The sequence below is a fragment of the Saccostrea cucullata genome, unplaced genomic scaffold, assembly GCF_032062105.1.
Source record: "Saccostrea cucullata isolate Sc308-1 unplaced genomic scaffold, CSIRO_AGI_Scuc_v1 ctg1549, whole genome shotgun sequence".
Lineage (NCBI taxonomy): Eukaryota > Metazoa > Mollusca > Bivalvia > Ostreida > Ostreidae > Saccostrea > Saccostrea cuccullata.
The window spans coordinates 207,367-222,501 of record NW_026923746.1 but is presented as its reverse complement, the minus strand read 5'-3'; the positions used below and the strand labels follow the sequence as shown (position 1 = coordinate 222,501).

The 15,135-nt window shown below is 30.7% G+C and overlaps 1 protein-coding gene and 1 long non-coding RNA gene across 2 annotated transcripts; both read left to right on the top strand.

The window, feature by feature from the left end:
* The first annotated feature begins 35 nt into the window (after positions 1–35).
* Positions 36–4,904, top strand: LOC134264816 (uncharacterized). Its single transcript, XM_062747093.1, has 7 exons — positions 36–55; positions 211–252; positions 466–531; positions 1,702–1,855; positions 2,771–2,857; positions 3,623–3,715; positions 4,251–4,904. Exons 1-7 carry the CDS (start codon positions 36–38, stop codon positions 4,518–4,520), a joined length of 732 nt encoding a protein of 243 aa, XP_062603077.1. The 3' UTR covers positions 4,521–4,904.
* Positions 4,905–10,830: 5,926 nt separating this feature from the next.
* Positions 10,831–13,537, top strand: LOC134264813 (uncharacterized). Its single transcript, XR_009991622.1, has 3 exons — positions 10,831–10,898; positions 13,085–13,198; positions 13,406–13,537. It is a non-coding gene; the product is annotated as an uncharacterized LOC134264813 (long non-coding RNA).
* The last annotated feature ends 1,598 nt before the right edge of the window (positions 13,538–15,135 follow it).

Genomic DNA, 15,135 nt, shown 5'->3' with positions numbered 1-15,135 from the left:
CAAAAAGAGTTAGATTTTTTAGATTCTGAATTCAAATGGATGGAGTGGATGAGAAGTAAATAACGATGCCCTAACTTTATGAACTTTATGAGGAGTAATGTAGTCTGTCACCTCTTTATTGATCAATAAAATGTATGAATAACAAATACATGTATAGCATACATTGGCAAACGTAATTAAATTGAATCGATTTGTTTATTTTAATTCTAGATGTAGTGTTGAAATCGAAGATTTGAAGAAGCAGATTGAGAGGTAATTTAGAGCAAAATTCTACACGCTGTTTCGCCCCATCATTCTAAAAATTCACATTTTCTAAATTTTACATGATTATCCTGTAGAAAAATTTATACATGTCAAAAGCTTCTATACGATTTATATGATTTTGTTTCATCCAAGCATATGTTTGTAATTTAAAATTGTTCATGTGCAATATCATATTCTTGTTTTTTTTTTTCAACATTTCAGACTTTCTAAAGAGAATGTGTCTTTAAAAACCGAGCTTCAAAAATTTAAAGATAATGAGCTTCAAAGGCAAGTATAAAGAAGGTCGAATACAAATAAAAACTGCTCCGTATATATCTGTAATGAATAATACATATAAATGGTCTTGTACCTTATGATAAAGAACATGTATATATGTAGTCTTTATCATGAATTGGTTTTGTTATACCTTTCAAATTTGTTCCTATACAAATCTATACGGAAAAAGTCTAACATTTCTAATGTTTTGCTGAGCGGGCATAAAAAAATCGATGTTGGACCGCAAAGTAAGATGTTGGACCGGTCGATGAGATGTTGGACCGCTTACGTGACAGAATGGGCGGAGCTTAATCTCATTTTCATTCGTTGGTGTTCAAAAGTGATGCTACATCACGAAAGACAGTACAAAATACATGTGTGTAAAAAAAAAAAATAAAATCAAAGGTATAACAAAACATTTTTTGACTGAGTTCGAGGGCAAAATGCATGTTGCCCTCGAACTCAGTCAATAAATGTATAAAATAGGGCACAGCTGACTATATGCTGTTGCATGGAAGTACACTTTTTCTGTAAAGACAGAGGGTTAAAAGTAGGAATATACTCATGTTAACATTATATGATGTATTGCATTATTACATTACACTATTACATTACATTACTCAGTATATGATGTGTATGATGACAAACATAAGGTTATTTGTGTTTACCTTCTCTCAACCGACTGACTAAAAATGACCCGATATTAAACTTTTTATAACCATAGAAAAGGATTTTTAAAATTCATTTTGAACTATCAAGAGCAACTTGATTCAATTGGGGAAAAATGAACAAGAACGTTCCTGGGAATGCAAGACACAACTGAAAACGTAAATTACAACTTAGATATACGTGTATTGGATTGCAAAGCATTAGCTTATTAAATGAAAGGAAATCAATTTCAAAGTACAAACTGTATATTATACAACAAACTATAGAAGATCTAGAAAGCAAAGACATGGAGCTAGAAAAGTTTTTCAAAGCTACTTGTACAAAGGACATGAGGTTAGAAAGGTATATCAAGAGCTCTATAGTATATATATATATATATATATATATATATATATATATATATATATATATATATATATATATATATATATATATATATATATATATATATATATATATAGCTATATGAATGTATAAATGAAATCAATATTGTTACATGTTTGATCCTAACAGAACAAACCAAGGTGAAGGGCAAAATACTGCAAAATTTGCAAAAAAATTCTCTGAACTTTACGACATCTTTTGGAAGAATGCTTTCAAGGAGCAAATTGATAAAGAAGGAAAGAGTGAAGAGGATGGAATCAGTTTTCTCCTGGCTATAATAAAGGTAGTATTTAAGTATCCCATACTATGATAAAGGTATTATCTAAAGATTCCTTGACACCTGATCTTAAGTTTTGATATTTTGGAGGTCCATGTTTGCTCTGCTTCTATTTTGTATTGTTTTATGGATTTTCGAGCTTGAATACTGTTCCTTTTTTTTAAAAATTTCACCTCCATATCAAGCTTTCTGTTACTTACAGTGTATTACCATGAAGGGGTACTCGTAATATTACTCAATGTAATAAGACAAATTTTGAATAAAAGGTTTAGTTTTCCTGAATTACTACCATAAAGTGTAATTTAAGTAAAGTACATTCTTTCTTCAATAAAGGTACTATCCGAGTCTTACGTACTTTGGCAAAAGCATTGCATTCCTCTTCACAGTAAATCTACTTGTTAAGTATAACTTAATGCAAAGTATGTCTTACATGAACACGTAACTCCGTATCATACTTATCAGGTACTATGCTATCTTATTATTTTTAACATCATTAGATGTGGATGTGTAAAATCCATAAGCTTCATGAGTATATGATCAGCGGATGCAATTGTAGAAAAAGATTGTTCAAATTCTTATAGAAAAAAATGGTCATATGTTATACTTACTACAATAAAGATATCATCTTAGTCTTCCTCAATTAATAATAATTAATAAAGGTCCATGTTTGCTCTTAATACATGTACATGTTATTGCAAAAGTTTTGCATTCCTCTGTATACCGGTAGTAAATGAAAGATTCCAGAAAAGAATTGAAAATTATTTTGCTTATTTTAGTAAGATATCTTGTCTTCATCAGTTATGTTCAAGACTTAACACCAAATTTATGCATCTTTGAATAAGATTTAAAGAAATCCATAAGTGTATTTATAAATATGATATACATGTTTATCTAATTGGTATTAATTGATTTTGTCTTCAGGATGCAAATGAGTATGCGAGCAAGGATGTTATTGAGATTCAGAAAATCATGTCAGCATTCAAACTTCCTCCTCTACCAAACGAAGAGGTTTTCTTTTATATCTATTTAACTGTTATTTTTTGCGAGAAACTGAAATATTGCCGATTTGCTAAACTGTCTTTCTCTTAATTTTATATCTTATTGTATGTCTTTGACTGTCTGAAACTTGAACAAAGTCAACGGCTTTAAAAGAATATGGAGTGATAGAATTTTGCATCACAAATACCTTGTAATAGGAAAATTGAACTTGTTTTTATTCATAATTATAACATGTAGGTCAATATTTAGAAAAAAAAAAGATAAATTGACCTGGAAATGTATTTCTCCAAAAAAATTTAATTTACGAAATGTTAGAAGCTCTCGCAACACATTTCTCACAGAGGCCTTTATGTAATATTAAAAGGTTATGCATTGACTTGTTTCAAAGTAACATTGACAATGTTAAGGTTTCTTTGATTCAAAGCAATCAAATGATATGTTTCATGACAAAAAGTAGAGCCTTTTGTTTGACCAAAAAGAGCTGAGAATATATCAGAATAAAGTCAAAAAAATGTTAGCAATACATGTATAATTATTTTTTCTGACATGATGAATATCACAAGGTGTTCATAAATCCTATGTTTTGAAAAGATCTGTTAAACATTGAAATTGGCATATACAAGTATAAACACTTATTTAAAATGTTTCACTTACAAATATAGATAACGAATGCACTGCATATGAATGTCTACTATAATAATCAAACATTTTCAAAACACTGCTCAGTTATTTGAAAAAAAGTTGATAATCGTGTCTTTAATTGAACCTTTTCAGAAGTTACCTCCAAAGATGGTACACGTGTTTAAAGACGCTGCAAAAAATATGTACAATAATTTCAAAGAACCACTTGCCCACGTCTCCGTTGAGGTATGTTTACTTACATTTATTAATCGTAAATCTGAAGGTGGTGCTTATTATCTCGGCCTTTAACTAATCGACTGCATGACGCAGTGATTACAGCGTTAGGTGATCCTTAATTCGTAGGTTGAGTCCACTGCAGGACGTGGAAACCAGTCTTTGGATGAGATTCTAGAAATCTCAGTATATATTAGGTTTTAACACAAAATTTCTCAATGGTCTTGAATGCCGATTATAAGTTTTAAATTGCTTTCCGCCACCTCGATGTTGTGGCTTCACCATAGTTGTAATTAAATCTTGATGATATAATTATTATGGATTAAAATGATAAAACTTGACTCTATTCATATTTTAAATCTACTTAATGTTTATTCACAATACCGGATTTCTAACATCATTATTACACTGTAAAGCACATTTCTTGTGTTCTGTTAAGCTTCTGATAAAAATACAGTGTTCCTTGCACGTAATCATGACCACTGAGTATTAGTAAGCAAGAATTAATTAACTTTGATAATCAAAGAAATTAATATATTTTTGTTAGAAATTTCTTCAAAGTCAGAAAAAATCGGGAAAAACATTTGGAAAAGCAACTACCGTGTACGCTGGAACATGTGCAGTATTTTGCTTGTTCATGTATTTCGAAGATCCACCAGTTTATCTCGACGTCGACATCCCTAGCGGGGAATTTGATACTGAAAAATACAGACCATATAAAAATACTGGAGGGGAATACAAATATCAAGTTTGGCCATGTCTTTACCTGCAGAAAGGAGGACCAATTCTTGGAAAGGGGATTGCAGAAGGAAAATGAAATATTTAGATATACAACGTAATATATATTATAAATTGCATTTGAGAAATGGATACGCTATTTCAGATCAAATTTCTTTGACTTTCGTTTACATTGCATTTAATTTGTTATGTGTAATCAATCTCGTCGATAATATCACGCACACGATACATTTGTGACAGAGTATTGTGTAATCGCAACTGCTGTGTAATGAAGGTAACTGTGCGTGAAACTCACGCATTGTTTTGTAAATACAGTAATTATTACATTTATTTTTGAGAACTCACAAGTCATATTGCAATAGTTAATTCGTGTTAAGGGACTCCGACCCTCAGCCAGGAAGGACAACTCTTTAATTTATAATTTAATTCAAAACGTCTTTAAATAAAGCTTGAACATTAAATCTTTTCATGCAACAATTTTTATTACAATTTATATGCCTCTCAGTGTGCTTCAAGGTTCTTTGATCTTCTCAGAAAGGCCTAATTAAAAGTAGTAATTTTTATCCTGAAAAAGCATTTTTAGATACCAATGTTTATTAACATGATATGAAATTAGAAGTGATTTATCGAGCTTTGCAAAGAATCTTGGAGCACATTGAGAGGCATATAATGAAAATTGTTGCATGAAAATATTTAATTTTCAAACTTCATTTAAAGACTTTTTTAATTAAATTATAAATTAAAGAGTTGTCCTTCCTGGCAGAGGGTCGGAGTCCCTTAACATTTATTTAACATCTAACAGAATATATTTCATCATAATTATTTATTCAATTTACATGATATTATACCGGTATGTATGAGAAATAATTATAATGACAATCTTTATTTAAGCTGTTTGTTACAATTAACTGACTAATAGTTTATTACAAATATTATTAAATGTATACAATTGCTGACTTATGTTTTCATACTATTTCTTAAACCATCATTTACTTACTAGGACTTTTTTCCTGTCCCGATCAAGGCAAGGAAGGGGGGGATATCCGGTTAACAGGGGATCCTCACTCCTCCATGGCACATGATCACACTCTGATGTTTTAAAGGCCCATGTTTGCTATGTTCCTAAATTTGTATTGTTAAATTGACTTCCTGGGTTACTTAGATTTCGTTCAATATTTCCATATATTTCATACAAACTCATGAGAAGGTCAACCAGCTGCCTTTATGATAGAATACATTGTCTATGATTAAAATATAATTACATTTATAATCAAGTCTTAGACAAAAGACATGATACAATCAATATCGATTCTTCCAATTAGTACATTGGTGATATTTTTATTTTCATACTTAGACATATGATGTAAAAATAAAAAAGATATTCCTATACATCTGCCTATCTTCAGCATATACGTATTTTACTAAACTAATTAGAATGATGTATTTTATTGTTGTAAATGAAATATTTATGGAGATAACGAACAGTATTTACGCTCAAACGTCCACTAAACAAAATAAATGCTGGAGCAAAAACAGACTTCTATAACTTCAGAGGTTTGATCGGATGCCAATTACATGTAGGAGTAATGAACAAGAAACATCAAGGTTCAGTGTTAAAGTATATAAAGAAATAACATTTGAAATCATTTTAACTGCAAAAGACACAAAGAGGCATTGTTGATGATATTATTTTATAGATTTTGTAAATCATCTTCTTTCAAATATATAACTTCACATACAGTACAGCATCACCTACAGAAGTAGTGAATAAAAAGTCATTAAAATTCAAATCTATTTACGTGTAAACATGTATGTGACTTTGAAGTTAACATGCATTTAAATATTTACTTCTTTAAGGTCATCAACCAGAAATAATAGTTATTTGAAGACATATCTCGTTGATATTGTGGGAATAATTTATATATGTACAGGTTATGATATTGACAAAGTGATGAAAACGTGACGGAGTATGATTTCTTCTTCTCTTTTTAGCCCACCTGAGCCGAAAGCTCAAGTGAGTTTTTCTGATCAAAATTTGTCTCTTATCCGTCATTGTTGTTGTTGTTAACTTTTCACATTTTCGACTTCTTTTCAAGAACCACAGGCGAATTTAAACCAAACTTGGCACAATGTATCCTTAGGTAAAGGGCATTCAATTTTGTTCAAATGAAGGGCCACGCCCTTATCCAAGGCGAGATAATTCAGAAATAATGAAAATTTGATGGTATGTTTTTAAAAATCTTCTCAAGAACCACTGTGCCAGGAAAGTTGAAACTAAGAGGGAACCATCTTCACGTAGTGTAGATTCAAGTTTGTTCAAATCATGAGCCCTGGGTGTAGGGCGGGGCTTCAATGGCCGATCAAAGTTTTACATAGAAATATCTAGGATAATTCTTTTAAAATATTCTTCTCAAAAATAGGAAAGGCATGAATGATCATATTTTTAATGAAGCATCCTCAGGTAGTGGACATTCATTCAACATTGAATACAAGTTTTACATAGAAACATGCAGAAAAAATCTTGAGAATTTTTTTTTTTCAAGAATAGAAAAGCCATGATTAGTCCTATTCATATGAAAGAATTCTCGGGTAGTGTAGATTCAATTTTGTTCCAGGCATGGCCCCTGGCCGTAGAGTGGGGCCACAATGTACATGTAAGTTCAAATGTAAAGTCTTAAGGCAATAAAGCCACAGGTAGTCAAAGATATATGCAAACATCATTCGTAAGGATAGATTCAAGTTTGTTCAAATCATACCCTCTCCCTTTTTAGGATTGGTTGGGACCACTTTTGGGTTTAAAGTTTTCAATAATAAACTGATTTCTGCTTTTTTTCCTAGCCAAATTGCTCAGGCCCATGAGCCTCTTGTTTGATTTGGTATTGGTGCGCGTTATTTGAAATGATTGTAAAAAATGTCAGGGAATGAATTAAGTTATAAGAATCAGTTTCATATCCACGTTTCAATTGATTTCATATCTGTTACTCTATAAAATCAACAATTATTGAACAAATCATTTATTGCAGAAATCATAAAAAATAATTGAAAGAGAGTTCTAGAGATAAACGCTGATAAACAAAATCCATACACAATCATTTGCACATATACATTCACTGACTAAATATTTACGTAAGTATTGAGCATTAAGAAAAGCAGAAAATTGTATTCTTAAGACATGTTATGAAGAAACGGTACAGGAAAATGATGAATGGATTGTAAATATCAAAACAGAACTGGATAGATTAGGACTAAAGTCCTTGATGAATACAAATTATGATGATAAATATGTTACTAAACTTATTGATCAGAGAATGAAAGATATTTACATCTAAGAATTAAGATCAGAAATCGACAAAATGCCAAAAGCTAATTTGTACAAATATCTTACAGATACACATTGCCTCCAATATTACCTTAATAAACCTTTAAGTGCTAAAAATCGAGAAATAATTTCAAAGTTTAGGATGTCTGATCACAACTTATAAATTGAAAGGCGTAGATACACAAATACCAATAGAAATGACAGAAAATGCATATTGTGTACTCTAAATGAAATAGAGGATGAATTTCATCTAATTTTACAATGTCCAACATATGAAAATTTAAGGAATGAATATATTAAGAAATATTATTATCAAAATAGTACTGTATATAAATTAATACAATTACTAAGTGTTCAAAATGTAGGGGAATTAAGAGGTCTGGGGAATTTTTTAAGAGAAGCCTGTCATTTACGAGAAAGTAAAATAAATTTATTATAATAATGAGTATGTATAGATATGTACATTTATTAATGCTTGTGTAAATACATTGTAATATATGTTTACATGGCAAATAAGTACATGTATATTGTATGTAACTACTATATTAATCTGATGTATCTGCTGATACAAGGAATAAAGGAATTGAATTGAATTGAGCACGAGAATGATATGTACATGTATTTCTTTATTTCTAGAAATATATATTTTGATATTTTAAACATCAAAGAAAAAGTCGTTAAAAATCTAATTACTGTTTATCACAAAAAATCACGCTATTAGACGAGAACAGAATACTGCACGTCCTACTATACTGCTTATTAACAAGCGATAATTAGTCCGCTCTGCATTCTGTTATTAACTTTGCGCTCCATTTATTTTATTTTGATTTAATAAATAAAGAGAATGAAATGCGTGCTTTACAAACAACATTCCAATGAAGATTTCCAAAACACGTTTCTTAATGCACGATCACAAACAATTAAAACAGCATATGACTGAGTCTGATATATGCACGATCTAGCACGTTACACGAACCATCACGCACCTTACTTAGTACATGTACACGAACGATCGTACACAACTGGTTTGTCCTCAATAATGTTGCAGCCGCTAGCGCTGTAACATTAAAATTTTCACGGATTTGTCCATTCACCGGATCATGACTCAGGAACACACTGCGGATGTGACTGGTCGGCAGAAGTTTCTCAAACCATTTCTTTTCTTATTAAAATCAAAACTATATAACTGTGCAGGCCAAACATACTGTTCTGCACAACTTAGATATTTATGCCCCCTTTTCAGATAGTACTGTATTGTTCTATGATCCGTTGATTATAAATAACTTGTTTTTATTCAAATAAAAAACAACAACATAAAAGTCGAAGATTGATATACATTAACCAGTGTTCAAGACAATTTTACATAAACCCATAACCTTTCAAATCATATTTTTGTTTAGGTTTGTTTAGGTCACAGTCCTAGCCCCTCTTTCCTGAAACATATTGAGAGTATATTATTCGTGGATAGATACTTGCAGACAGTTTGATTCTGACTGCACGAACCTACATTAATTTTATTGAACAACAACGTATGATTCAAACATTCCAATACTTAAACCCTGAAAAAATTAGGGCTGGGCAATAATATCGATATTTCAATATATTGCAATACAATGACAAAAAATGTATCGCAATACGATGTTGTAATATCGATATATTGGCAATATGCTTAGATCAAGGAATTTTGTCATTAAAATAAAAATGGACTTATGAAAGTTTATTATTAAGCCAAACATTAAGACAGAAGTTGTTCTGTGGGAACATTTTAGTGCATTGCTTAAATGAAATCAACAAGATTTTTTTTCGTGTCGGTAACTTATCTTAATTATGTACATTCTGCATGTAAATTATAATAAACATAGTAAGAAAATGCCATTTTATTACATTGAAAATATTGCAATACATATAACAATACAGTTTAAAATATCGCAATATATCGCAATACGAAATCTCCAGCCAATACCCAGCCCTAGAAAAAATCTTATAAGATACAATTGTACTTTGTATTAATATGACTATGTATATATTCCTTTAAAAGAAAAGAAAAGAAACATTATGACATTATTTAAATACAACTTGATTTAAGAAGTTCAAGAAGTTATCTCAGTATACATACAGGGAAAATAAACTTATTATATCTAGTCAGATCAACAAAAGAGATTCAGTTCAGTAATTGTTTTAACTTAAAAGTTATATTCACACCGACTGTAAAATGTCATTGTCAATATCAATTTAATGAAATTAAAGTAGGATCATTGAACTATACTTTAAACAGATATATTATTCAATTAAAATCATTAAATAAATGTTCCACCATTTTTATAATTAGAATTTCATCACTGTTTTCCATTACATTTATTTACGTATATGAACACATATGCATAGAACTAAGACACAATCCTACTAAACCTGTAATTTTAAACGTATGTGTCCACCAAAATTTAAATAAATCCTGATTTACAAGTCAAGTGTTTGAAGTTAAAAAAAACCAAATTGTCAAGCATAATTATGTCATCCTTGGCAGAAAATTGATATTTTTTAAAGATGGTTTTGTTGGTTGTTTTTAATAATACGTTTAATATCATCACAGTGATTAAGTCTCAAGTTTCCATTATAATTTCTGTCAATTATCAAAAACCGTCTATTTCAAATGTATGCAAAAATGTCATGCAAAATAGTACATTTGTTTACGTATTTGGAAATTTACATGGGAAAACCTGTGGATTTTACCTTCTTTATTTTTTTTCCTTATGTGTGTGATGTATGGTATTAATAAATTTCAGACTTCAATATCTTTGAGAAGTATAATTATAATGAATATGCAATTTTAAGAATATCCGCGTTCTTTTGTTTATTATGTAAACACATTTATACCTATATTGACATGTTGATTAATGCACATAATCTAGTAATTGGTTTGTTCATTTAATAAATGTCCCAGATGATGGATAAATCTGCATATCAATTTCACTCAGGTTTTAAATCGAAAATAAAAATACCGATTGGTCAATTTTAAATCTAGATTTAAATAAAAGGCCGCCTTAATAACTCTGTATGATCAATCTGCAATCCTCGTCACAATGGGCAAAGTGTTGGCTGTTTTGATACTCCTTGTTTGTTTGCTTAGCGTAATTCATGGTAAGTTTTACATCGATCTGATTAATTTGTACATTTAAAAAATCATTTCATAATTATACGTTATATCCGTGACACTTTATTTTCGTGAAATACATGTAGTCATTGACTCTAGATAAGTGAGACAAAATTTTCAGAATTTCAATTTTGCCCTATATAATTGTAAGGAATACTATAATTATACGCAAAAAATTTAATTTTTGCGAGCATAACCTTTCGCGTAATAACGTTAAAATGAAGTTGTCACGAAGAAAAAAAATATTTACAGTAATGTGTTTGATAACAACAGAGTACTGTTCATTTCTTACATGAGTTTCATTTTTTTCTTTTTATAATGAATGGAAAATAAATCACAGAAAAAACTAGATGCTGTCATGAGACAGTAATACCCGCACTAAGGTGTTTGCCTATAAATAGGCAAGAAAAAGTCAAAATAATTGTATAATTTACATGTATTCATCAAATTGAGTCTGAAATTCTCAGACCCTGTGACCAATAACTCAGAACCTCTTATATTTATTCTATACATGCTTAATTCAATATATACCAGTCTGAAGTCTATTAATGATGTAAATTCATGCGCGGATCTGTCGGGGGGGGGGGGGGGGGTCAGCCCCCCCCCCCCCCCTGAAATTTACCAGGATAAAAAATGTATATATTAAAACAAGAAAAACGTTACCATGGACCCCCCTTGGCAAACGCAGACCCCCCTGGTAAACACGAATATGTGTGAAATGGGTATGAAAAGTTAAAGATTTGAGGCAATAGAAATCACCACTACCCCCCCCCCCCCCCCCACACACACACACACACCTACGATATAGGTTTTTGACGTTTGGTGAGTTTTACTTTAGGTTTTTTTTTTGATTGTCAAGAAATTTCTGGGATAGGATTTTTTTTGACTGAGGTAGAACACCCCTGGAAAAAATTTCTGGATCCGCGCCTGAAATTAGATTTTGATATATGTTTTGCTCATAAAAGGACCTTTTTAAATTTAATAATCCCCCCCCCCCCCCGACTCGACACCACAATCACACAGCACATACTTTTTGGAATAGGCTAGATGGAAAAGGTTTGTTAAATATCGTTTGTTATGAATTAATTAAAAATTTGTTCTTGTACTATACATGTTAACATGTAAATTTCTACATCACATCACGTTGCGTCACCCATTATCATAATTTTAGATTAAACACCATTTGGCACACCTCGGCCGATTCCCACTTTATCTGATAAGGTGACAGAATCGACGAAGGTTTGTCGAATGGAATTAGCACATGGCTGCAGTCTGGTGTGCATTGGATTAATTTATTTTGTGTTATAATTGGATTTATATTTCATGAAGTTGACGAGACACAGGCAGTAGGTAAGTAGAAGATTTAAGTATAGTGGGGGGTAAAATACACCCAAACAATTAGGTTAAAGTTCAAAAAGGGTCAAAGATCATCGCATGCCACACTAGACGAATTTTATATTGTGAAGTTATCTCCCGTTGTTTTTTTTTTGGGAGTAGGGAGGGGGGGTTCACATCTCAGTCAAAAAATTCCAACCCAGAATTTCCTAACAAGCAGGAGAAAAAAAACTGAAAACAAATAAACAAATAAAAAAAACAATGATAGTGAGGTCGATGTTTTTTAAGTTAGGGGGAGGATGTCTAGAGTCATTTTTATTTGCTTCAGTATATAGTCTTGTTTAAATAACAAAGCAAATTCCAGAGGGGGGATGGGGGATTCCAATCTCCCTATCCACTTCCTGTCCCTGAAATAACAATCTATTTTGTGATTCCAATTAAATAGTATATATTTGTTTTCCATTTGACTAATTATTATACATATTTTGTTTCTTGTGTTTATATTATGTCTGTCTAGAAGGAGTTCAGGGAAGACGGGACTTTTTGCACAAAAAACGCCATTTTTAGACCCCGATCTGACCCCCCGGGGCAAAATCAAAATTCCGAAACTTTACTGCACATCTACATGACACCACCAACCATCTCCCAAAAGATGATTAGGCTACTGTGTAAAATGTAGGAGGAGTTCAGGGAAGAAAAGTGTGACAGACTGACGGACGGACATGAGTAACAATAATATACCCCAACTTTCTTTCAAAAATAAACTTTCGGAAAATTTGGTGACACATGTAAACGATGGATAAAAATGCTGAAACTAATAATTGAAATTAATTTCTAGCGCGATATTATGACCATGGTAATCAGTGCTACGGATATTGTGACCAGTACACGAATTGTGGTTTTAACGGATACTGCGACTTCAGATATGGTTACAGTGGATTATGCTGTATATGTAAGTTTAAAATGTTGGAAACAACACTTAATTATTTCTCAGTCAATGAATTTTTGTTCTTATGGTGACTTTTTTTCCCTTCTTTTTATGTTTTGATTGTTTCATTTCATTTTCAGCTGTATACCATTGAACATTTTCTTTTGAATACCTTTTAAATACTTTTAGTGTTCGGAAAAATCTTATGCATGTATCTTTTTTCTATTTTAGATGGGGGAGGTCGGCGCTATTGAGAAGAGTGAAAAGGCACACAGTGAGCTGCTTTATTGATGATATGCTGACAAAGCCATAAAAATGTCTCAAGTAGACAAATCAAAATCATGAAATATATTCAATTCAGAACTTTGTTTTTTAGTCTTATGTATACTGCTGTTTCGATGCAATCGGTGGAACAGATCCATTTAATACAAACAGCTGTTTGATTGAATATTGACTTGACACATGTATGTATTCAAAAGAACAGGACCCTATTCTGAAAAAAAATATGGCAAATTTAAAGAAAATTTCAAGATATATCTAAAAATAAAATACCACCTTCATAAGATTAAATGATTTAAAGTGGAATGCCACATGTACACCAACTTTTTATTTTATAGATCTTTGAGTCATCCATTTTGAACAATGGTTTCAGAATTGAGAAGTTGATATAAGCTCTTTATTTTCTATTAATTGTTTTTTTTTTTTGTATTTTTTATAGAAAATGAAAAAATTATAAATAAGTTGTTTTTTAGTTAAAAGTTTGCTGTAAATGAATGCATCATATGAATATATAAGTAAATTTGTAAAGAAAGGCTGGTTGAACTTTTTAATTTTTTTTTTATAAAAAATATTTATGAAAATAAATCACTTTATTTGTAAATGTTTTTTTAAACATAAAACTAGTCACAGCTGAGGACAACATGTTTGTCAATCATATTTTATAAAGAAGTTGAAACGAAATTGAGAAATTTTAGAGAAATCAATATTGTTAATCTTTGGACCTTACCCGATCAAAATTAAACTGATCTCGAACCAATCGGAACTCCTCGGATGTTTCGCGAACTCAACAATAACATTGTTGAGTTCGCGAAACATTAAGGAGTTCCGATTGGATCTCGAACAAAATTAACACAAAATGAATAAATTGCTAATTTTTTGCCTTTTCGTGTATTTACAATGAAAAAATATATTTTATTGTCAAGTTCAATAATGTTTTAACCCTTATTACACAAAATCAGACTAGTGTTCTTGGGAATATGTTTTTTATTTCCAATAATTGTACAATTATGGTTCGGATCGGTTTAATTTTGATCGGGATTGGCCACAATGAAAAAAAATAATTTCTTTAAAATTTGGCTATTTCGTTTCTATTTCTTTTATAATAATGATTAATGAACATGTTCTCCCGAGTTGTGACTGGTTTAAAGATAATTTTAACCACAAGTTTAAAAATTATTAACAAATTATGTGTTTTTTATTTGAACAAATACTTTTTATTTCAAAATTTTTAATCTATAAGGCTTTTCTTTACATATTGTATTCCGTATTTATGTGAAGCATCATTTACAGCAAAAGTTTTACAAGAAAGCATCTAATTTGGGTAAAGAATTTTTTTTAAATTTTCTGTGAAAAATTACAAAAAAATTCATATAAAATAATTTAGAGCTAATGTCGGCCTTTCAGTGCTGGATCTATCGTTTAAAAAGGTTGACTCAGAGATCTATAAAATAAAAAGTTGGTGTGACATTCCTCCTTAATGAATCAATGACTTAGAAACGTAGGATAATTTATGCAACACGGACTTAAATCGCGGCATATCCAGCAAACTGTATAGTAAATACTTATTCATATTTCCATATCAATGTAAGATAAAATTGTAAGTTTAGATTTTCAAATATTGTCTTATATGACAAGTGACCTCGATCAAATGTAAGTTTCAATAGTCCCCATCCACAGATGTC